Raw genomic sequence first — 24,531 nt, forward strand, 5'->3', positions numbered from 1 at the left:
GTTTGGGGAGGTTATGCATCCATATCTGTGTCTGCATGTTGTTTTTATTGCATTTTTGTTATCACGTTTAATTTTTCTGTATGCATTGTTGTTTAATTTTTATAAAACTCAAAAACCTCATAAAAATCAAAAAAATTGATAAAAATTAAAAAAATTCACGTTTATTTTTGCATATAGGTTGAGTCGGAACGGTAGATTTCCGTGATGATATTGCACTGTAACTTGTCATTTTTACTTGAGCCTTGTACTTTATTGACAGTTATTAGCTGAGTCTTATGCATATCTACGAGTTAATGTCAAAAATTAAGCTAACTATGTAGACTTGACCTGATAATTTGGCAACCTACTTTACAATTTCTGAGATTTAGAGCCTTATAACTGGTGACATCCATGACCAGTTTGCATAGGAATTGAGAGTAGTACTCCTTGCAGAGCATGTTTATCATTTTTGCACATTTATGACATTCGATTTCTCGTTAAATGCATACATTCGGATTTATGGTCGGTGTCACATGCAGGGAGGCGCTTGCAAATTTCCCTTTTTACATTTTTCACCCATTTAGCTCCACTTAATCCAAATTTAGCCTTTCTGACCCATTAGCTACATCCAAAACTGAGCCTGCCCAGTGAAGCTAGTTTAGTTGTGTCTTTTGTGGTATGTTGATCCGTTGTGAGTTTGCCTCGTTTCTGTTGATTGGAGTTGGTAGAGGAATGGGAAAGGAAGAAAAATGAAAAAAAACATGAAAAAAAAAGAAGAAAGAATACGTGTGGTGAAAAAAGAAAAAAAAAGAAATCACACGTGAGCAGAAAAGAAGAAAAGGAAAGAAAAGAATGAAAAAATTGGGTTGGTTGAATTTTGAGACCGTCTGCACTTACTTTTATCTTGTGACGGTCTACTCCCTATTCTTATTTTCACATTTTTGAGGAGATAGTGTGTTTGGATAGTGAGATGTGTGCCAATGAAGGGCACTTGTACTTATTTTTCAGTCAGTTGAGATTCGGACGGTCTTATATGGTCCTGTTTAGGAACTAGCTTGGCGCTTTTACCTTCACATTTCCATAATCTGTTTTGCCTTTTCTCGCCTAAACCTCACTTTCCCATACTATTTGTAAGCCCTCGGCTGTGACGCACATTGTTGGTTGGAGTGTATGCATAGTACTTGAATCGTCTTTCATTTTTGTTGCATGCATGTTATGTAGGTCGCAGTTTAGGTGAGTGACTGTATTCTCTTTCTCACTTACATACATATTCACCCTTTGCTTCATGAGAGAAGAGTGACCACGTGAGAGTCCGATTTTGTTGGTCTTGCAAGGTCGATAGGTCAGCCTTGTTTATGGACATCTTATAACTCGTTTGTGTATTGACTGCTGTGGCTATGACTATTAATTATTTACTGCATTAAATTGGTTTAAGTAGACAAGTTATAGCTAGCTCTGAGCTTTTTTTTTCCGTTCCATTAGTTTGCATTTAATTTGCTTGGGGACAAGCAAAGGTTTGGTTTGGGGAGATTATGGATGATGAAAACTTTGTCTTGGAAGAAATTGAGGTTGACAAAGTGGGTAGTGAAGAGAAAGAAATGGAAGCCAAAAAGATTGATGCCACCATGCAAGCCTCACCTTCTAACAAGGTTTATGTCCCTCCAATACCTTTTCCTAATAGAGGTAGAGTAATGAACGAGGAGAAGAAATTCTCTAAGTTCTTGGATATGTTTAAGAAACTTAAAGTTTCATTACCTTTCACCGAGGTGGTGACACAAATGCCACTACACTAAATTTCTCAAAGATGTGTTGACAAAGAAAAGAAGAATCGGAGCAGATGGCTTAGTTGTCTTGACGGAATAATGTAGTGCGGTATTGCTTAATCACATACCAAAGAAATTACAAGACCCGGGTAGCTTCTCAATCCCATGTATAGAAGGTAATATGAACAATGAAAGAGCTTTATGCGATTTGGGTGCAAGTGTTAGCATCCTACCTCTTCCCATTCCCAAGAAGCTTAGTCTCTAAGATATGATTCCGATTTATATGACATTGCAACATGCCGATCGATCGGTATAATATCATAAGGGATTTATTGAAGATGTCCCGGTAAAAGTGGGGAATTTCTATATACCGGCGGACTTTATGGTATTAGATATTCCGAAAGACCAACAAACTTCAATTATTCTTGGTAGGCCATTCATGGCAACCGGAGGGGTACTGATAGATGTGAAAAATGGAAAGCTTTCCTTCAATGTGGGAGAAAATGTGGTTGAATTCTCTCTAACGGGGGCTATGTCTAAGACAATGTTTGAGAGTGCTTATTCGGTTGACATGCTAGAAGAGGTGATTGAAGAAAAAAGAGATGAATGCTCGGGGGAAGATAAAGAAGAAGACTATGAAGCTATACCACCACTTTCATGTGAAGATGAGGGTAAGAACCCTACCAAGTTAGACCTTAACCCTTACCCCCTCCCCCTCCCTTGAATATGCTTTTCTTGACGATGCAAAGACCTTCCCCGTTACTATCAATGCTAACATAAAAGTGAAACAAAAAGAAAAACTTTTAAGTGTCCTTAGAACCAACAAAAAGGCACTTGGGTATAGCATTAACGATCTTGTGGGTATCGATCCTAGAGTGTGCATGCATCACATTACACTAGAGGATGGATACACCCCCTCCGCTCAACCTATGAGCAGATTGAATAAGAAGTTGAAGGAGGTGGTAAGGAAGGAAGTTGATAAATTGCTTGAGGCCGGAATTATATACTCCATCTCGGAAAGCGATTGGGTAAGCCCGGTTCAAATTGTCCCTAAAAAGGGCGGTATGACCGTGGTTGAGAATGAGGATGGTGAACTCATCTCCACCCGACCAGTTACGGGATGGAGAATGTGTATTGATTACCGAAAATTAAATTCCGCCTCAATCAAAGATCACTTCCCTTTGCCTTTCATTGATCAAATGCTCGAGAGATTGGCAAATCATGAGTATTTTTTCTTTCTTGACGGTTACTTCGGGTTTTTCCAAATCCCTATTCACCCAGATGACCAAACAAAAACTACTTTCACTTGTCCCTATGGTGTCTTCGCATAACGGAGAATGCCATTTGGAATTTTCAATGCTCCCGGGACATTTCAAAGAGCTATGATGTCAATTTTTTCGGACTATATTGAGAAGTCCATGGAAGTGTTTATGGACGACATTAGTGTCTATGGCACCTCCTTTGATGATTGTTTGAAAAACCTCTCCCAAGTGCTCCAAACTTGCATCCAATACAACCTTAATTTAAATTGGCAAAAATGCCACTTTATGGTGCAAGAGGGAGTGGTATTTGGACATGTCATTTCCAAAATACGGATCCATGTGGATAAGGTGAAAGTTCAGGTGATTGAGAAACTTCCCCCACCCACCAATGTCAAGGGTGTGAGGAGTTTCTTGGGTCATGCGGGTTTTTATAGAAGATTTATAAAAGATTTTGCAAAAATTGCCAAACCCCCCACCTCACTTCTTGCCAAAGACACTCCCTTTGTATTTGATGATTCTTGTCATGAGAGTTTTTGTAGGCTCAAACAAGCTTTAGTGACGGCTCCAATTGTGCAACCACCAAATTGGGACCTCCTCTTTGAATTAATGTGCGATGCGAGCGACTTTTCACTAGGGGCGGTTCTAGGTCAATGACATGATAATAAGCTTTATATAATAGCTTATGTGAGCAAGACTTTGGATTGCACTCAATTCAACTACACCACAACAGAAAAGGAGATGTTGGCGATGGTGTATGCCTTCTATAAATTTCAACCTTACCATCTTTGCTTTAGGGTGATCGTCTACACGGATCACACCGATCTCAAACGACTCATTATAAAGAAGGACTCTAAGCCAAGATTAATATGTTGGGTTCTATTGCTACAAGAATTTGACCTCACCATCAATGATAAAGCGGGTGCCAAAAATGTCATTGCAGACCATTAATCTAGGTTAACACAAGAAACAAGAGGGGATATTGATGATGGTATACCCATTAATGAATGGCTACCCGATGACACCATCATGGCTATTATGAATTCCGACCCTTGGTATGCGGATATTGCAAATTACTTGTGTTCTACCTTTATCCCGGAAGAATTTGATAGCCAAGCTAGAAAGAAGTTGAAATATGAAGCAAGAAGATATGTGTGGGAAGAACCCTTCTTGTATAGAAGGTGCAATGACGGTATTTACCGAAGATGTGTCACTCATAAAGAGGGTAAAGCAATCCTTCAATCGTGTCATGAAACAACTTATGGAGGCCATCTATCCACTTCAAGGACTCAAGCTAGAGTCCTCTATTGTCCATGTTTATTCACGGATGCCTATGCCTTTGTTCATTCTTGTGACTCCTGTCAAAGAAGAGGACATATAGGGAGAAGAGATGAGATGCCTCTTAACAACATTCTAGAGGTGGAACTATTTGATGTATGGGGTGTGGATTTCATGGGACCGTTTCCATCATCGTTTGGCAACCAATACATATTGGTTGCGGTGGACTATGTGTCAAAATGGATTGAAGCTATTGCCGCACCCACCAATGACTCAAGAGTCATTACCAAACTTTTCAAGGATTATATCTTTCCATGATTTTGAGTGCCTAGGGCCGTAATAAGTGATCGTGGCTCACATTTCATCAACCGCACCATCTATGCCTTGCTTAAGAAGTATGGTGTTCGACACAAGGTCGATCTTGCTTACCATCCCCAAACAAAAGGGCAAGTGGAAGTACCGAACCGTCAAATTAAGGCCATCCTTGAGCTTGTGGTGAACAAATCACGTAAGGATTGGAGTGCCAAGCTTAATAATGTACTTTGGGCATTGAGAACCGCTTAAAAAACTCCGATAGGCACCACTCCCTATCAGTTGGTTTTTGGTAAGTCGTGCCATCTTCCTCTTGAATTGGAGCACCGTGCTAGATGGGCTTTGAAGGAGCTCAATTATAATTTGGACATTGCGAGGAACAAGCGCTTTCTTCAACTAAATGAGCTCGATGAGCTTAGAATGGATGCATATGAGAATGCCAAGCTTTACAAGAAGAGAACCAAGCAATGGCATGATTCCAAAATCATGAGGAAAGAGATAAGTTTGGGGGACAAAGTCCTCCTTTTCAATTCAAGTTTTGCAATTGTTCCCTGGAAAATTGAAGTCTAGGTGGTCGGGACCATTTGAAGTGGTAACTGTTTACTCATATGGTTCATTCGAGTTGAAGAACAAGAAAGGTGAATATTTCAAAGTTAATGGTCAACGTGTGATGTACTACTATGAAGGGCAACCGATTGAAACCCATGGTGAAATGGAACCTGAAGATCCCTCTCTCTTGGGAGATGAATGATCTCTAAAACAATGAAGTTTGGGTTTGGTGGAGTTCCCCAATAACCACCATTTTTTGTACATATTACATGTATATTAGATAGAACATGAGAGCATTTGGATCAACCTTCATCTTGTGCAAAGTTGGATTTGGTGACGGGATGTCACGCAATGGTCGTTGGGTAAATGTGGAACACAAGCATACCCTTCACTTGGCCTATTTCCCGACATGATATGTCGGCTTGAAAGTGGGAAACACGCAAATTAAGGCTAAGTGAAGAAGTTGGGATTTCAAATGAGAAATAAAGAATAATTCACGAAGAAGAAGTCACCCGGCCGGTAGGCCGGCGACCGGCCCCTGTGCCGGCTGGGAACCTCCTGACGATTTAAGTTGAAAAACATGAGATATTGAAGAAGGGATTCCCAGCCGGTACCCTACCCGGCTGGGAAGTTCCTGGAAATTTTATTGGAATTTTTGAAGTTTGAAGTGAAGGGGGGTGTGAGCCGGTAGGACGGCAGCCGGTCAACTGGCTAGGACCACCCCATTAAAGAATACTTGTGAAATTTTGAGAGAAGAGTCTGCAGCCGGTAGGCCGGCAGCCGGCTCACCTGCCGAGACTCCCCTATGAAGGAAAACACGATGAATTTTTAAGAGAAGAAGGTCCCTGCCGTTATGACGGCAGCCGGTCCACCGGCGGGGAGCAACCCTATGAGGACAAACGAGGTGAGGGAAGAAGGCAAAGACTCAAGCTCCTTGCCGGTAGGACGGCAGCCGGTCCGCCGGCCGAGAGCAACCCTGTGAGGACAAACGAGGTGAGGGAAGAAGGCAAAGACTCCCTGTCGGGTGACCGACTGGGAGTCCCCTGAATGTTTACAATTTTTTTTGAAGAAAATCAAATTTGCCTCGGACTCCCAGCCGGGTGACCGGCGGCCGGTGCCCCTACCGGCTAAGATCCCCCTGATTCCCAATTAAACACGCGACGATACCCCTTCTTCCTTCATTATTTTTCAATCTTTCGTCTCTCAAAAACATTTTTCTTCCTCAAAACTCCATTAATATTTCACAATCAACCACCCACACCATCCCAATCACGAACCCTCTTCTTCCATCATCAATGGCACTAAAAAAACAGGTTCGTCACTGTAACAACCTATTTATTTAGGAGCCTTTGGCAAGACATTCCCAGATTAATAAAGGCGTTACGATCTCAGTTTCCTGAGGTAGTAAGCATAAAGACAAACATAACATAAGGTACTTTAAAATAAATACTCTTTAAGTCGATAACTCAAGAGGTTTTATTACAACTCAACAGAATTATTCAAATAATTTGAATTACAAAGCAGCGGAATTAAAATAAATAGTGTCTGAATATAAAATAGGTGATCTCTAGACTCTGACGAAGGTCATGTGTCCCAAGCTCCCTCCAAGCATCCAAAACATCTCAAAAGCTAACATGTAAGTCAATTTGCTCCCCAATAATTAGTTCATCATAAGTGTTTACAAAATACACGGTCAACCAAATGGTTAACTTGGATAACTAAACAACAAATAAATAGATATAATGAAACCTGCAACAGAAAAGACAACAACAGAAATCACGCGCCTCATAGTCGTGACACACGGCTCACCCAACATTACAAACACCGCTCAGGTCCACGGTCACTCCAACACCACCGTGCCTGGACGACAACAATCGCGCAGGTCCACGACACTTTCACATCCCCGTGCCTGGCCGACCAGTAATCACAATCGCAATACCAACCTCTTCCAAAGATGGCAATAAACAAATAGTCAACCCAACAATAATAGTAATACAATTATAATATGCTCATAAGACAACAATTGCAATAATAACTCATGGTGGAAAACTCTTACAACAACAATGCAATAATAATTCGTTTTATGCCAACAATGCAATTGTAGACACCCCGTTTCTACACCTCCCGCCAACCACCCAGTGATAATTGGGCCGCATGTTTAATAACACGGAGCCATTTATGACATTTCGTAAGTTCATCGACACGTAATAGCTCAAACAGTCGAGTTAACCTCGTGGTCGTCATCTACGCGCCGATACGGTCGTTTTGACAGTAATTAGAGTACCTTTGGAGTCCGGGTGAAAAAACCATTTCCATTTTCTAGAACCGTCTTAACCCCAGTCGAAAATTGGAATGTTCTAGAAAATTTCTAGAGTATTATTCCTAATTTTTATCTTTTATCACGGAAATATCTTTTTTTTTGTGGAATATGGAAGCATATGATACGTGCATTTTATATAGTCTTTTTAAGCCTCTTTATGCACGTATTTCTATGCTATCCTCGTAGTTTTATGCTACGAAATGCCCCGAATATTCTACTTTGGGTTGTTTTGCTTTATTTGCAGGAATGGACCCGAAAGTGGTGGAATCAAGCCTTTTATCGTCCACTTTGCTTGCATTTAGAGTATGATTGGATTTGGAGCGGGAAATACTGCTGTTACGAGATGCATGAAGTGATTTCGGAAGCTAAATCACCAAGTCAATGCTGAAATTAACGAAACAAGTAGCCGGCTGAGTCAAAGTCACTCGATCGAGTTCTATCGGAATGTTCTAGAAATTTTCTAGAGTATTATTCCTAATTTTTATCTTTTATCACGGAAATATCTTTTTCTTGCGGAATAAGGAAGCATACATCTTCCCTAATTCCTAAATAAAGCCGCAGAAATCTTTCTTGCGAAGGAGGAAATCACCCAAGAGAAAACCCAGCAGGAGCTGCGCCTCTTGGAAAGGTCGCAGTGTTGGAGCTTGTGTCCTCCACAAATTAGTGTGATAACATTTGTAAATATCTTACAGGTTCACAAGGGTATACTTCGTATTTTCATCAGTTGATTAACGATTATCTAATAACGGTTGGCTTGTTAGAAAGTTTGACGTTATTATCATACAGATGGCGGTGATCAACTGGTCCCTAAAGGTCACACCTATAGGATGTGTTTGAGAGATGTGGTTATAGAAATATAATCACATTGATGCCTAATATGACTAAACAGTTAGTCAATGTGTTGATGAGACAATTATTTAATGAAGATTAAATAATATTAGTTGAGGCGAATTAACTGTCAATTCGTAAATTGAATATAATAAGTTATATTTAATTAAATGTATGTAGTGTTAGCTTGGACGAATTAATCTGTTAATTCGTAATTAAATGTAATCGGTTATATTTAATATCAACAAGATGAATGTGTCATAGTAGTAATAGTGAGGGTACACAAACCAAGAGTTCATGGGTTCGATCCTCACTAGATGACAATTTAACACATTTTATACATATTTGGAATAACCGAAAATAAGGAAAATATACTCCTTATTTCGGTGATATGGGCCGAATTAGGGAAGATAATATCTCCCTTATTCACTCCCATTTTCGGTTTCCATAAGAGGAGAAAGGGAGATCATTTTCTTACCCTAATTCTCTTTTAACCTAATCTCTCTTCTCATCAGAAAAAAACACAAAAACAACTTAAATTTTTACAGAAAATTTGGATCGATTCTAGCATAATCAAAGGTCATATCTCATATCGTCTTGGATGCAACTAATAGGCGAATATCAATTTTGATATTGTTCTTAGGCCATTTTTGCTAGGACCGAAGGTTATTTCTTAATCCTATATACTTTTGTTTATGTAATTTTATTTTATGACTAGTGATCATCTTCACAAAATTCGTTATAATCCTTGTATATTAAGGGATGCATACAGATAAATTCCCACAAGTGGTATCAGAGCCAAGGCCACGAATTTTAATTTTGATGATTTTCATAAAATTGTATGTAAACAATATGAGGAATTTCGAAAAATAAGAAAAAAAATATTTCGGCTATAAATTGTTTTTGCCGAGAGGTAATTTTTTTCTTCGGCCTTTTTTTTCGTTTTTTTTTCTTTTGCTTGATGATTTATTTCCAATTTCATTTTTCATATCATTGTTTTAATCAGTTAAAATTATCATATGAAGAACTGGTAGATTTTGATTTAATGAAGATTAAGTTAAAATACAAATAGAATCATCATGTCGATGATACAAGAACTTGTTTTTGCTATATAGTTTTAGCATATACGATTAATCATGTTCATTAATTCATTTGCTAAATAGTGTTCTAATAGCAACTGTAAACATTTTCTTGATCGATTTTTGTTTTAGGGCTTTTTGCCGCAAAAGAAAAAAAAGTGACGGCATATTTTTTTTAGGGTTTGCCGTGAGCCAAAAAGAAAAAAAAATTTCCGTTTTTGTGTGTTTTTTTTTCCTGAAATGTCGGAAAAGAAAAATAAAATTATAATTAGAAAAGTTTGTTTTTCTTTCGTTTTTGTCAAATTGCCGAATTGGGAAAAATTTTGGGCTGTTTTTTTTATTCCAGCCGTGAGCAGCTGGGAATTAAAAAAAAAAAAATTTTGTTTTTTTCTTTTGCCGTGGCTGAAAAAAAAAACTTGTTTGTTTTGGCCAATTAGTTATTATGAAACGGTTCACAATTTCAAGATATCATATTATTTTAAAGCAGTTTAAAATTTTGACGGATTGAATTCATATTACAAGTTTAATATGAATTAAGATTGAAATTAATGTGATTAATTGAGAAATTGTCACTTAATTTGATTTAAATAGGTGGTTTGGATAAATTAATCAACATAATTAAGGAATTGTGTCATGTATGTTTAATTTATTTTTAGTTGATGCATTTTAATTTTTGTTGAATGAATCGATTGAATGAATTTAATTTACGTATTTTTTTTTGCAATCGGTTGTAATTTGTAATACTTAGTGTGGCGCTAGTCAAATTATGTTTTCGTAATGAAGGAAACATGATTTTTTATGTAATTATGAGATCTCGAATCTCCTTTACTTTTCTTTAGTTTTTGGGTTTTGAAATTAGAATGTAATAAATAGGTTTATTATGTAAATTTTATTTATTGTATTTTTTCGAAGAAGACTAAAGATGAAGATTGGAGCTCACTCCCGCTACATGGATCAAGATGGAACATCAAGACAAGCTTCTCGGGTCCAAGGATGAATTCCAAACTTGTATTTATTGTTCATTTTGATAGGATAGGCCACACTAGGACTTTTATTGTTTTTACGTTTTCATTTTTATTTCTCTTCATTCACATGATAGTTTATGCATCATATTCCGCCTAAAACCAAACCACCTACTACTAAAATGCATGAAAATTGACTCATATAGGTTGTATGTTAGTTTTCATGGACATACAGATGTCACAGTCTTATTAAGCCATCACCTTAGTTTATTCATTCTCGCATGCTAGATATTAGTTCACTTAAAATGAATTAAAATAAAGTTGATGGGATCTTCCTCTAAAAAACGGAAATTGAGATTAGTCTTTATAAGGGCAAACAACTATGAATCCCTTCTTCGTCGGTAGGCATAATATGACCTCTTCTACGTTGGGTAAGCAGTTGTGTTGACTTAGTTTACCTCAACATCATAGTCCGAAGAGTTTCTCGTGATTATGATGGACTAAAGATAGAATTTACAGAAATTTATCGACCAAGAATTTTAACGGTAGAATTAGCTAAAAGGTTAGCTTATCAATTTACAGAGAATTGAGTCTTGGGATCATTTATATAATTCTTGAGGGAGGTCAATTGTATAAACGTTTTGAGTCTTCGCGTTATGACAGTAGTTCATTAGACTTAAAAATATAAACGATGCACATGCTTATTATTTTATTCTTCTTCTCGCAGTGTAGAACACGTTTATTTTCATAATACTGTTACAACGAAATGGCTGGAAATAACGCAATCCCAATGCCTAGTGCCACACTTGGACGCGAGTCCTGGCTGAAAGCTTTCATGGACCACATGAATCAGTCCACGCGACTGAAGAATGATGGGTCCAACTTTGCGGACTGGGAGGCGGCACTACGGAATGCTGCCATTGCTGACGGTAAGCCTAAGTACTTAACTGAGCCAATACCGGTCAACCCAGGCCCCAATGCAGGAGTCAACGAGTCACTCGCTTATAGTTACTTTGTTATGGAAGCGGGTGCGATAAAGAACGTACTCATCTTTGCAATGGAAACCAATTTGCAGAGACGCTTCATTGCTCAGGGTGCAAACAAGATTTTCACCACGCTCACTAACGAGTTCTCAAATGTACCGAGAATCGTTATATATGAGCATACCTATTGCTTCTTTGATGCGAAACTCCAGAAGGGCCAACCGGTTAGCCCACACATTCTTCACATGATTGAGAATGTCGAGAAGCTGGAGGCTCTTGATTGCAAAATCAGTGAGAGCATTGTCATATTGACCGAATGCTTCATTCTCTTCATGATGGTTTTGCCCTTTTCAGGGCGAACTACTACATGAATGGCTTGAAAAAGAGTCCTCATGAGCTACACTCCCTTCTCGTACAGACCGAGAAGGATATGAAATTGAGTGGGAGCATGAAGCAGGATGTTCTCATGATTTCAAACAAGGGTAAAGGTAAGGACAAGGCTTATGGCGACCTAGCTGTAGGTAAGCCAAAGTTTAAGAAGCCAGGAAACGGTAAGAGTGCGCCTAGTGAGACTAGTGGCTCACAGGGCAAGGCAAAGAGCAAGGGCGGTGACATAGAGTGCCACCATTGTCACAAGACTGAACATTGGAGGAGGAACTGTCCCCTCTACCGTGAGGACATCAAAGCAGGCCGCGTCGTTCCTGTTGGTATGTCATCTTATATTCATATGATTGAGATTAACCATGCAAGTTTCAGAACTTGGGTACTAGATACTGGTTGTGGTTCTCATCTGTGTAATCATTTGCAGGGCCTAAAGAACATCATACTTCTCGAAAAAGGTGATGTGGACCTTCATGTCGGGAATGGAGCACGAGTTGCTGCTGTCTCGAAGGGAACATATGTAATCCAACTCCCTAGTGGTTTTGAGTTATTTTTATATAACTGTTAGTATGTACCCAGTTTGTCAAAGAACATTATTTCTGTTTCCGTACTTGCTAAAGACGGTTTTGCATTTTCAATAAAGGATAATAGCTGTATTTTCTCTTTCAATGAAATGATTTATGGCAAAGCAGTTTCCATGAATGGAATTTACATCTTAGACCAAACCACGGAAGTATTACACGTGAATAATAAGAAAATAAAGGTTGGTGACAATGATCAAACCTATATATGGCATTGTCGAATGGGACACATAAATGAGAAACGCGTGAAGAAACTCGTCGATAATGGGACTATTCCCGCATTCGATTTTTCTACATATGGCACGTGTGAATCATGTCTCATTGGCAAGATGACTCGAATTTCCTTCAAAGGTGTTGGAATGCGCACTAGTGACCTATTAGGACTCATACATACTGATGTTTGTGGACCTATGTCAATTACCGCTAGAGATGGCTATAGATATTTTATCACTTTCACGGACGATTTAAGTAGATACGGATATGTCTACTTAATGAAGCATAAAAGTGAGTCCTTTGAGAAATTCAAGGAATACCGAACGGTACAGAACCAATCGGGTAGAAAGGTTAAAGCACTCCGTTCAGATCGGGGTGGCGAATATCTTTCAAATGAGTTTGATCAACACCTGAAAGACTGTGGAATCGTTTTGCATTTAACTCCACCTGGAACACCTCAATTTAATGGTGTGTCCGAACGGAGAAATTGAACCTTACTTGATATGGTTTGATCCATGATGAGTCACACCGTAGTGCCTGATTCATTATGGGGTTTTGCTCTTTTGTCAGCTGCTCTTATACTTAACCGAAGTCCATCTAAAGCTGTCGACAAGACTCCATATGAAATGTGGAAGGGAACGGTCCCTAATTTGTCCTTTATTTGGGTTTGGGGCTGCGAGGCTTATGTCAAGTGGAGACACGAGGATAAGCTCGGCCCGCGATCGGTCAGGACATACTTTATAGGTTATCCAAAAGGAACATTTGGTCATTACTTCTATTCGCCTACCGAACATCGAGTTTTTGTTGCGGCTAGTGCGACGTTCTTAGAGAAAGAATTTCTCGAGAACAAGACGAGTAATAGAACCTTCGAGCTGTCGGAGAGTCCAGAACCAACGACCGAGGAACGGATGGAGGAAGTTGTTCCTCCAACTGATGATACGGTTAATATTCCTGAGGAACCTAGGAGGTCGGGTAGAGTCTCTCATCCTCCGGACATATACATTGGTATGGTCGAGGAGAATGACGTTTTACTCCTAGAGAGTAATGAACCCGCTACCTATAAAGGTGCTATGACCTATTCCGACTCAAAGCTATGGCTCGAAGCCATGCAATCCGAGATGGACTCCATGTATGAGAATGACGTATGGGATCTAGTTGATTTACCAAATAAGGTAAAACCTCTACAGTGCAAATGGCTTTACAAAATAAAGCGTTCTGTAGACGCGCAACCAGATACCTATAAGGCACGACTTGTGGCAAAAGGTTTCACTCAAGTGCACGGATTGCATTATGATGAGATTTTTGCACCTGTAGTCATGCTACGTTCCATTCGGATAATCTTAGCGTTTGCCGCATTTCATGATTATGAAATTTGGCAAATGGATGTGAAAACCTCCTTCTTAAATGGTTATTTGGAGGAAGAGTTGTACATGGTGAAACCAGAAGGTTTCATAGATCCTGAACATCCTAAGAAAGTATGCAAGCTTAAGCGTTCCATTTATGGACTTAAGCAAGCTTCTCGGATTAAGATTGTATTCTTGATATTGTATGTTGATGACATACTCAATCGGTGATAAAAGAGTATGGTTTCACTCAATCGGTCGAAGAACCATGCTTATATATCAAGTCGAGTGGGATTAAGATTGTATTCTTGATATTGTATGTTGATGACATACTCTTGATTGGGAATGACATTCCTCTCCTATCTTCGGTTAAAGAATGGTTGAAGAACCATTTCCAGATGAAAGATCTGGGTGAGGCACAGCGCATTTTAGGAATCCGTATCTACCGAGATAGATCACGACGGACGTTATCACTTAGTCAGGAGTCTTATTTGGATAAGATTCCTGAGAAGTTCAGCATGACCAACTCCAAGAAGGGGAACCTTCCAATGACGACTGGGATGCAGTTGAGCAAGTCTCAGTCACCCACGACGCCTGAAGGGATTGAGCGCATGAGTCGTGTTCCTTATGCATCTGCAAAAGGATCGATCATGTATGCCATGATATGCACACGTCCAAACGTGGCATATGCATTGAGTATGACGAGTCGGTACCAAAAGACTTCAGGTAAAACACAATGGATAGCTGTTAAAAACATCCTCAAGTACCTACAAAGGACTAAGGATTGGGTATTGACTTATGGAGGCGATACTAAGCTATGCGCAATCGGTTACGCAGATGCTAGCTTCCAAACGGATCGAGATGATTCAAAATCTTAGTCCGGGTTCGTCTTCACTCTTAATGGTGTTGAGGTCAGCTGGAAGAGTTCCAAACAGAGTGTTGTAGCAGATTCTACTACTGAATCCGAGTACTATGCCGCTTCGGAGGCAGCAAAGGAAGCGATATGGATGCGTCAATTCTTACAAGGACTTATGGTAGTTCCTAGTTCGAATGACCCGATCACCATCTATTGTGACAATAGAGGTGCCATCTTTCAGGCTAAGGAGCCAAAGTCTAGCAACAAATCTAGACATGTACATCGGAAAGCTCACCTGATCCGTGATTACGTCGAGCAAGAGGAGATAGTGATAGACAAGATTGCGACGGATGATAACATCGCGGATCCTCTCACTAAACCGTTGAATTATGATAAGCATGTAGGGCACGTTAATTTCATGGGAATTAAACGCGTTCCTTAGTTGTAGTACTTGATTATGGATTTGATACATTATCTTTTTCATATACTATTTATAACTTCATCGTTTTATTATAATATTTTGTTTTTCATGTGGATTGTACTAACAACATTGAACCCCACAAAGTGAACTGAATTACATTATATTGTTTTGGTCCGTAATCGCCAATGTGAGCTGATAACTCCGGCTATTATATTGTGCAGTCGATTGATGGTGGGTTCAACGAACCATAAGTCAAACGGTTAACTGATCGATCACAGATGCGAGATTATAACGATACCTCGTAGGACAACTTTTTGTCACAACGTAATGGAGTCCTAAATGTTTAAAAACATTCGGTGTCAGGTCGTGGATAGGACATCCATTGTGTTCCTAGAGTCGATTCTTTTGACTATCGACTGTCTCTTGAGATTAAGGCAGTTTTTGGGTGACTTTGGTTTCTTTCTCACGGTCTTCCGTAACTGGAGGCTAAGTAGATTTTTTCTGGGTCATTTCATACAGTGGTTACATCTGCAGGATTCGAGTTGAGGAAAATATCCAACCCTTATCAGGTATAGTTATTTCTCAGGGCCACTCGAGGAGTTGTAACTGAAATGCATGGCCATGCTCGAATGATGATTCGTTTATCAGTTAAGTTACTCTCTAGTCGGGGAAACCACTCTTGATGATGATCGCTTGTAAAATACGACCTTTGTGAATACGGATTTGCAAATTGTTTTACATTGACTGGGAGAAATTTTAGGATATGAGAATCGGTTATCGCACATACACTTGTGAGGACAAGTGGGAGTTTGTTGGAGTTTGTGTCCTCCACAAATTAGTGTGATAACATTTGTAAATCTCTTACAGGTTCACAAGGGTATACTTCGTATTTTAATCAGTTGATTAACGATTACCTAATAACGATTGGCTTGCTAGAAAGTTTGACGTTATTATCATACAGATGGCGGTGATCAACTGGTCCCTAAAGGTCACACCTATAGGATGTGTTTGAGAGATGTGGTTATAGAAATATAATCACGTTGATGCCTAATATGACTAAACAGTTAGTCAATGTGTTGATGAGACAATTATTTAATGAAGATTAAATAATATTAGTTGAGACGAATTAACTGTCAATTCGTAAATTGAATATAATTAGTTATATTTAGTTAAATGTATGTAATGTTAGCTTGGACGAATTAATCTGTTAATTCGTAATTAAATGTAATCGGTTATATTTAATATCAACAAGATGAATGTGTCATAGTGGTAATAGTGAGGGTACACAAACCAAGAGGTCATGGGTTCGATCCTCACTAGATGACAATTTAACACATTTTATACATTTTTGGAATAACCGAAAATAAGGAAAATATACTCGTTATTTCGGTGATATGGGCCGAGTTAGGGAAGATAATATCTCCCTTATTCACTCCCATTTTTGGTTTCCATTAGAGGAGAAAGGGAGATCATTTTCTTACCCTAATTTTCTTTTAACCTAATCTCTCCTCTTATCAGAAAAAAACACAAAAACAACCTAAATTTTTACAAAAAACTTGGATCGATTCTAGCATAATCAAAGGGCATATCTCATATCGTCTTGGATGCAACTAATAGGCGAATATCAATTTTGATATTGTTCTTAGGCCATTTTTTCTAGGACCGAAGGTTATTTCTAAATCCTTTATACTTTTGTTTATGTAATTTTATTTTATGACTAGTGATCATCTTCCTAAAATTTGTTATAATCCTTGTATATTAAGGGATGCATACAGATAAATTCCCACACGCAGGTCCTGATGCACCTCTTCCTGGGCTGGTTTTTCCACAGTTTCCAGAATCTTTCCGGATTTCTTTCCTAATCCCACTTTTATCTAAATTCTTCCACGTGATTAGTATAAATAGACGCCTCCGCCTCACATATTTATCACGCGAGTGTCCGCCCTTTCTCTTCTCCCTTTGCATTCTAAGACCGCGCTCTTGCTTTTCGACGCCTACGTGCTTGCTCTATGCGACCACGTAAGCTCAGATGATTCTGAGTACCAGTCACATTACATAGACCAACTAATTTGACCAACTCCACCTAATAAATCTAATCAATCTGTTTTAAATCCTTTTTAAGGGCACTTTCATTCATACATCGAGTCGAGCAATCACTAAACGACAACTTAGTCAATTTCGTTTTGTCAAACATGTAAGTCTGTGGGTGTAAAATCCCAATTTATTTATTTTATTTTTTGTATATAACATATGTAAGAATTTATATCATTTGTATGCTCAAACCGTCTTTTAAAATCACCTTTTTAAAACCCTTTGATGGAAACAGCAGAGTAACAACGTAGGGAAGAATCGCATCACTTGATGCGCATTCTGGAAAGGCCGCAGCATCTGCTGCGCCTCTTCCAGAGGCTGCCTTCAGTTGCTGCACTTCTTGTTCTTCCCCGGTTTTTCTACATCTTTCGTCTTTTATTTTCTTTATCGTTTTTTTAAATCTTATTTCGTCTAATAAATGTCAAATTAGTTTTTATAAATCTTTTCCATCTTTTCTCGTCTTAGATCCCTGTAATCAATATTTGCTGGTTTTCGTCATAAATTCAAACTCGAGTTTAAGAGATTTGATTTCCTCATATCAAGTCGCTTGAATTCGCCTTTTGTACATTGTTTTCGACTCGTTTTCCAGTCCTAATCCTTTATTTTACAACTTCTGTTTTGATCCCATTTTTTTTAACTGTTTTACTTATATAAACCGACTTCGTTTTTTATCGTCTTGTAAAACGTTGTATAATCCGTCTTAAATCCTCCTTAACTTTTAATCTGACAATTATAATCTGACTAAATCACTTCTACTTGAGTCACGCATCAATAATCGACATAAATTGACCAACGAAAATTAACTAACCCGCGAGTCTGACTATCACAGTCAGAACCCAGCTCTAGAACATTGGGAACAGGTGATGCACCTCTTCTAGAGGACGCACCAGTTGCAGCGCCTGTTCTGGGTTGGCTTCTGCCTCTGAACTCTTTCTCGTTTTGACGTAGGCTTCTAATTAGGTTTCTAATCGATTATTATTCGTATTATCACTTATAATTCGACATATTTTCATATTTTAATTTCTTTTTGTTCTTTTTATTTTATTTTCTTCTCAAATCTCCCTCTTGAGCATATTTATGATGTAAATTCAAATTAATCCATTGTAATTTATATCATGTAATTTATCGTATTTTCATATTTATCTTGTATGATTTATTTCTCTGGCGTATTCACATGTAACGAACCTAAATCCAACTTCGACAAAATTGAGTGCTAAAATTATTTGTTCACCGACATAGTCCAAATTCTCACATGCTAGGATTAATCTGTGGATGTTGCATAGCATGCATACAATTGACAATATATTGAATATAAATAACTTCCCTGATCATTAGTAGAGACTGCTATCGAGGCGGACGGGATTAGGTGTTTGAATAAAAGAGCTTCCTAATACGTACCCTCACCCCTTACTCAAGATCTCTGTGAACCAACAAGCGTGTGCGCGTGGTGCGGGTGACTATGTTTACAGCAATAATAATTCATCTTACGACAACAATGAAATAAAAATTCATCTAATTGGTAATTCATCAATTAGTTAATTTAACAAGCAAGTAAGTTGAGTAGATATGCTATCTTTAGCAAGACTTCAAAATTCAATCAATTAATTTACTAGAAAGCTTCTTCCACAAATTCACCACCTAACAACAATTAAATAGTATATAATTATAAACTATTCTTTATTGATTAAATTAAGATGTAAAGTACCTATATCAACATCCAAAATCCCCCCAACCGACACCCCCATACACGGCCAACCGACGGTGGTCAACCCGTCGTCAAACAGGCCACGACAGGTCAAAAGCAGCGGTCAAGGCTTTGGTGAATGTAAATAATTGATGCAAAGCAATTAGATAACTTATCACAATTAAATTTAATGCGAGGTGAAAACTCCATTTCAAAGTTGTCTCACAAAAATTACACTCTTTCTCAAAAGTTATAGGTTTGTGTTTTTGATGTGGAATAAAAGTGATGGTAAGGCATGAGTTTGGTGTATACACGTACATATATATATATATATATATATATATATATATATATATATATATATATATATATATATATATATATATATATATATATATATATATATATATATTAACATGGTAGGTGGTAGGATGGTTCTAGGAGCTTGCATAAATTAATTAAATAACTAAAATATCTAGGTAGTATAGATTACACCCAAACCAAGTACACCCCCCTACTACTCGGTCAAACCGTCGGTCAAGCTACTCGTTTTATTTATTTATTTTCTTTTTACGACGACAATTTTTATTTATTCACACTTTATAAATTATAAATTATATCTAAAATTATGGAGTATTACACTCTTCCCTCCTTAAAAGGAACTTCGTCTCGAAGGTCACCACACAACTAACACGATAACTTCTAAGTAACTAAACTAAATTATTTACTCTTAGGACCAAAATAAACGTAGTATTATATTCTACCCCCGTAAAAGAAAATGGTACGTCCCCGTAACCAACATACCTTAAGCAAATAAATGGGGATACTTCTCTTTCATCTCAGCTTCAGCTTCCCAAGCAGCCTCTTCTACATTATGATTAGAACAAAGAACTTTCACTAACGTTGTCTTGCCATTTTTAGTCTTTCTCACTTTTCTGTTTAATATTTAATTAGCCACTTCCACATAAGATAAATTATCATCCATGTCAACTGTCTCAGCTGCTAACACATGAGTAGGATCACTCACATATTTCCTCCACTGCGAGACATGAAAGTCATTATGAACTCTGGCCAAGGATGGTGGTAGTGCAAGATGGTATGCTACTTCACCAACTCTGTCTAAAATCTCATAAGGCCCAATATATTTATGACTCAACTTTCCTCTCTTGCCAAAATGCATCACCCCTTAATTGGAGACACTTTCAGTAACACTTTGTCCCCTGCAACAAACTCAATATCACTTCTTCTCAAATAGGTATAACTTTTCTGTCAGTCAAGTGCAACTCTCATCTTCTGTCTGATCACATGAACTTGCTCAATCATCTTCTAGATCATCTCCCGCCCTAGGGTCACAACATCTGTTACGTCGTCCCAACAGACTGGACTCCTACACTTCCTTCCATACAAAGCTTCAAAAGGTGTCATGCCAATGCTAGCATGATAGCTGTTATTATAAGAAAACTTTATCAAGACCAACCTCTCTTCCTAAGATCCTCCAAATTCCATCACACACATCCTTAACATATTCTCTAATGTCTGAATAGTCTTCTCAGTCTGCACGTCTATCGCTGGATGGAATGCAGTACTCATCTTCAATGTTGTTCCCATACACTCTTGCAACTCTTGCCAAAACTTGTAAATAAATATTGAGTCACGATCAGAAACTATATCTTTTGGAATTCCATGCAACTTAACAATATTTCTTACATTACTCTAAGTATCTTTCATAGGAATAAAATGTGCAGTCTTAGTCAGACGATCTACTATTACCCAAATCATATTATTACCCTTCTGAGTTCGAGGCAGACCAACTATAAAATCCATAGAAATGCTTTGCCACTTCCATTCAGGCACACCTAAAGACTGAACCTTACCTTGTGGTCTTTTATGCTCACCTTTTACCCTTTGACAAGTCAGGCATCTTGAGACAAATTGATCAACCTCTTTCTTCATCCTTGGCCACCCGAATATCTTCTTCAAATCTTTATATAATTTATCTTCTCCAGGATGCACAGAATATGGTGTAGAATGTGCTTCAGTCAAAATCTTTCTTTTCAACTCCTCGTCATCATATACACACCACCTCCCGTCAAACCTTAAGCTGTTATCTTCTCATACGGCAAAATGCAACGCCACATCGTCAGCCACGACCGTGCGCCACCTCTCGACCTTCGGGTCCCTTTTTTGCTTTTCTCTAATTTCAGCATACAATTCTGGCTCAATGGTCAAATCCCCAACTGAATCCCCTTTTCTTATCACACAAATTCCCATTTTCTCTATCTCACCCTACAGCTTCACGCGCGACATAACTGAGCATAGAGCGTGAATGGACTTCCTACTTAAAGCATCTACCACCACATTAGCCTTCCCCTCATGATAGACTATCTCCATATCATAATCTCCAATCAACTCTATCCATCTCCCTTGCCTCATATTAACCTCCTTTTGAGTATATATATACTTAAGGCTCTTATGATCAGAAAATACGTTAAAAGTAGCCCCATATAAATATGCCTCCACAACTTTAAAGCGAAAACAACCGCCCCCAGCTCCAGGTCATGCGTCAGATAATTCTCTTCATACAGTTTCAACTGCCTCGAAGCATAAGCTATCACCTTACCCCCTTGCATGAGAACACATCTTAACCCATTCTTCTAAGCATCAGTATATACTTCAAAATTCTCACTCCCTTCATGTAAAGCTAGGATAGGAGCCATGGTTAAGTGTTCCTTTAAGGTTAGAAAAGCTGTCTCACAACTCTCATCCCACCTAAACCTGTTCTCCTTTCTCATCAAAGCTGTCAAAGGCTTAGCTACCTTAGATAAATCTTTTACAAATCTCCTGTAGTAACCAACCAATCCCAAAAAACTCCTTATGTCAGCTACATTCTTTGGCCTCTCCCAGTTAGATACCACCTCAATCTTTCCTGGGTCAACAGACACCCCCTCCTTCGACACCACATGCCCTAAAAATGCTACCTTCTCCAACGAAAACTCACATTTACTCAACTTAGCATACAAATTATTCTACCTCAAGGTCTGCAACATAATTCTCAGATGTTTCTCATGCTCCTCTTTGTTCTTAGAATACACCAAGATATCATCAATAAAGACGATAAGAAACTGGTCAAGGTAGGGACTAAATACTCTATTCATCAAATGCATAAATACGGCAGGTACATTGGTCAACCCAAATGGCATTACCTCAAACTCATAGTGCCCATACCTCGTCCTAAAGGCAGTCTTAATAATAACCTCCTCCTTAATCCTCAGCTGATGTTACCCAGATCTCAAGTCAATTTTAGAGAAAACTCCTACTCCGCTCAGTTGATCAAATAATAATCAATTCGAGGCAAAGGGTATCTATTTTTAATTGTCACATTATTTAGCTCTATGTAATCTATACACAGTCTCATACTCCCAACCTTTTTCTTAACAAATAAAACTGGTGTGCTCCAGGGTGATACACTTTGCCTCACATAGCCCTTTTCTAACAACTCTTCCAACTGCTTCTTCAACTCCTCCAACTCCTTAGGCCCCATCTTGTAAGGTGCCTTAGAAATAGGTCCCGTCCCAGGTTTCAATTCAATGTTAAAATCTATATCTCTCTTTAGTGGTAAACCCGGAATCTCATCTGGAAACACATCCTGAAACTCACTCACTAACGTGATCTCCCATGCGTCTTTCACCTCCTCATGCAGGTCCTCTACATGACATAAATTAATTCTCCTCCCTTCCTCAAACACGATTTCAGAGTAATTGTTGATAGTCTTACCTTCGGTTTTACTACAAATCCCTTATAGGACACCCTTACTCCCTTTGGTCCCTTCAAGGACACTTTCTTTTGGTAACAGTCAATAAAGGCTCTATTCTTACTCAACCAATCCATCCCCAAAATGATTTCAAAACCTCCCAAAGGAATTTCTATTAAGTCCATTAAATAAAACCTCCCCGATTAGAATATTTACGTTTTTATATACTCTGGTGCAAGGTACTGACTCCCCAGAAGGTATTTCTACTTCGTCTTTTATAAATAATGGGTTAGCATATTCCAATACTTTAACATGTTCACTTGATATAAATGAGTGGGTTGCTCTCGAATCAATAAAACGTAAGATGGTTTAGAATTGTTTAGAAAAGTACTCGAAACCACATGTGCATCTCCCTCAGCAGCCTCCATACCCATCATGAACAGTTTACCATTGGATTTGACTCCACCCTGCACGGTTGAAGCCGACTCCGCCCCTGGCTTCATGGCACTGGTTTGATTTCCCCCATTGTTTTGTCTTTGGTACGACCTGTTTCCATTACCTTGATTATTGTTGAAGCGATTCTGATAGTTGTTGTTATTGTTGTAGCTTCTTTCATTATTCCAAGATCCATTAAAACGGTTACTTCCATAGATAGGTGTTGGTGTCCGGTACCCTCTCTAATTTCCTCCACCAAATCTGTCGTTTCAAATATTAATTCTCACAACAATTGATACCGGTCGTCGCAGTATCAAAAATAAACCTAAGTACTACTAACAGAAGCTAACAGCAAGTAGGGTCGATCTCCACAGGGAGGCAAAATGAGATTTATCTGTCTAATTTTAGTCTATGAGTAACGGGGGTTAATTGATTGTAATTAATCTAAAACTAATCTAAATCAAAGACAGAAAGAGTACGAGAAAATAAGAGCAGAGTAATAGGAGAGAAAGATACTAGGATTTCGGGTACCTACAGCTATGACGGTCTAAAATAGCTAAGGTCCGGTCTGGGTACTCATACAAGGGCAGTGAATATCTCCTTTCGGTCTCTATTCGCCCTAGATTACTTCTAACTTAACTTTCGCCGTCATTAAAGTAATCTAATGCCTAAATAACTCTAGGTCCTTTCGGTCCACTAGGGTAGTCTATTGTTCATAATTAGGTCTATTCCCTTCCAATCTTTCGATCTAGGTCAGAAATTCCCAAGTTATCTAGCTAGTCTCCGGCCGGTCGATTCGCTAGATGTAACAATTAAAACAACTATGAGGCAATTCTACTAATACCAATTCCAAATCTAAAACATATTAGTCCATCTATGCTATAGATTCCCTAATCCTAGCATGCAAATTAGCTATTCATGAAAAAGAATTAAAGGAAAAGAGATTTAAGGATGCAAGAAATAACATAAATTAAAAGAGAAGAAGAAGGAGAAGTTACAAAGATTTAAGATCCAGAGAATAGAGGAAGGAAGCCATAACGAATGTCGTAATATGTGAATGAATGAATAACAGTCCACCAATAATTTTCAATCCCCTGATTAGCGAAGCTAATCTCTTATTTATACTAAAGCTAATACGAAATTAAACCTAAAGTGTCACGGGATCAAAGCCCATAAGAGAATCCACTCGATCGAGTGATTTAAAACCACTCGATCGAGTAAACTAAAGCTTAAACCACTCGATCGAGTAGAAAATCTACTCGATCGAGTAAATCCTAAAATGCAACTACTCGATCGAGTATAAAAAGGACTCGATCGAGCATAATTGTACTCGATCGAGTACTTTCCAGCAACAATTTCCTGCTTTGCGCACTGAACTTCAAACGGCTGCCATTTCTTCGTTACTTGGGCAAACAGGGCGATTCCGGTGGTGTTGGAAAGCTAATAGGACAAGCTTTCATCTC

General features: G+C 38.4%; 2 protein-coding genes across 2 annotated transcripts; one reads left to right on the forward strand and one right to left on the reverse strand.

Annotated features, from left to right (window-relative positions):
• Window positions 1-4,030: 4,030 nt before the first annotated feature.
• On the forward strand, window positions 4,031-4,597 carry LOC141630680 (uncharacterized). The gene has a single exon (XM_074443452.1). The coding sequence runs from the start codon at window positions 4,031-4,033 to the stop codon at window positions 4,595-4,597; it is 567 nt and encodes a 188-aa protein (XP_074299553.1).
• Window positions 4,598-20,367: 15,770 nt separating this feature from the next.
• LOC141630681 (uncharacterized) lies at window positions 20,368-23,136 on the reverse strand. The gene is made up of 7 exons (XM_074443453.1): window positions 23,025-23,136; window positions 22,307-22,515; window positions 22,086-22,154; window positions 21,699-21,860; window positions 21,092-21,168; window positions 20,653-20,983; window positions 20,368-20,571 (listed from the first exon to the last, which is right to left on the reverse strand). The coding sequence occupies exons 1-7, from the start codon at window positions 23,134-23,136 to the stop codon at window positions 20,368-20,370; spliced, it is 1,164 nt and encodes a 387-aa protein (XP_074299554.1).
• Between the last annotated feature and the right edge of the window lie 1,395 nt (window positions 23,137-24,531).

The sequence above is a fragment of the Silene latifolia genome, chromosome Y, assembly GCF_048544455.1.
Source record: "Silene latifolia isolate original U9 population chromosome Y, ASM4854445v1, whole genome shotgun sequence".
NCBI lineage: Eukaryota > Viridiplantae > Streptophyta > Magnoliopsida > Caryophyllales > Caryophyllaceae > Silene > Silene latifolia.

What these genes read in the sequence shown, in the direction of transcription:
- LOC141630680 (XM_074443452.1), top strand. Translation starts at nt 4,031, where the DNA reads ATGGCTATTATGAATTCCGACCCTTGGTATGCGGATATTGCAAATTAC.
- LOC141630681 (XM_074443453.1), bottom strand. Translation starts at nt 23,136, where the DNA reads ATGAAGCCAGGGGCGGAGTCGGCTTCAACCGTGCAGGGTGGAGTCAAA. An exon ending in TTTTATTTGTTAAGAAAAAG is followed by an intron (nt 22,155 to 22,306) that starts GTTGGGAGTATG and finishes GGGTAACATCAG; the next exon opens with CTGAGGATTAAGGAGGAGGT. An exon ending in TTGACCATTGAGCCAGAATT is followed by an intron (nt 20,984 to 21,091) that starts GTATGCTGAAAT and finishes AGAAGATAACAG; the next exon opens with CTTAAGGTTTGACGGGAGGT.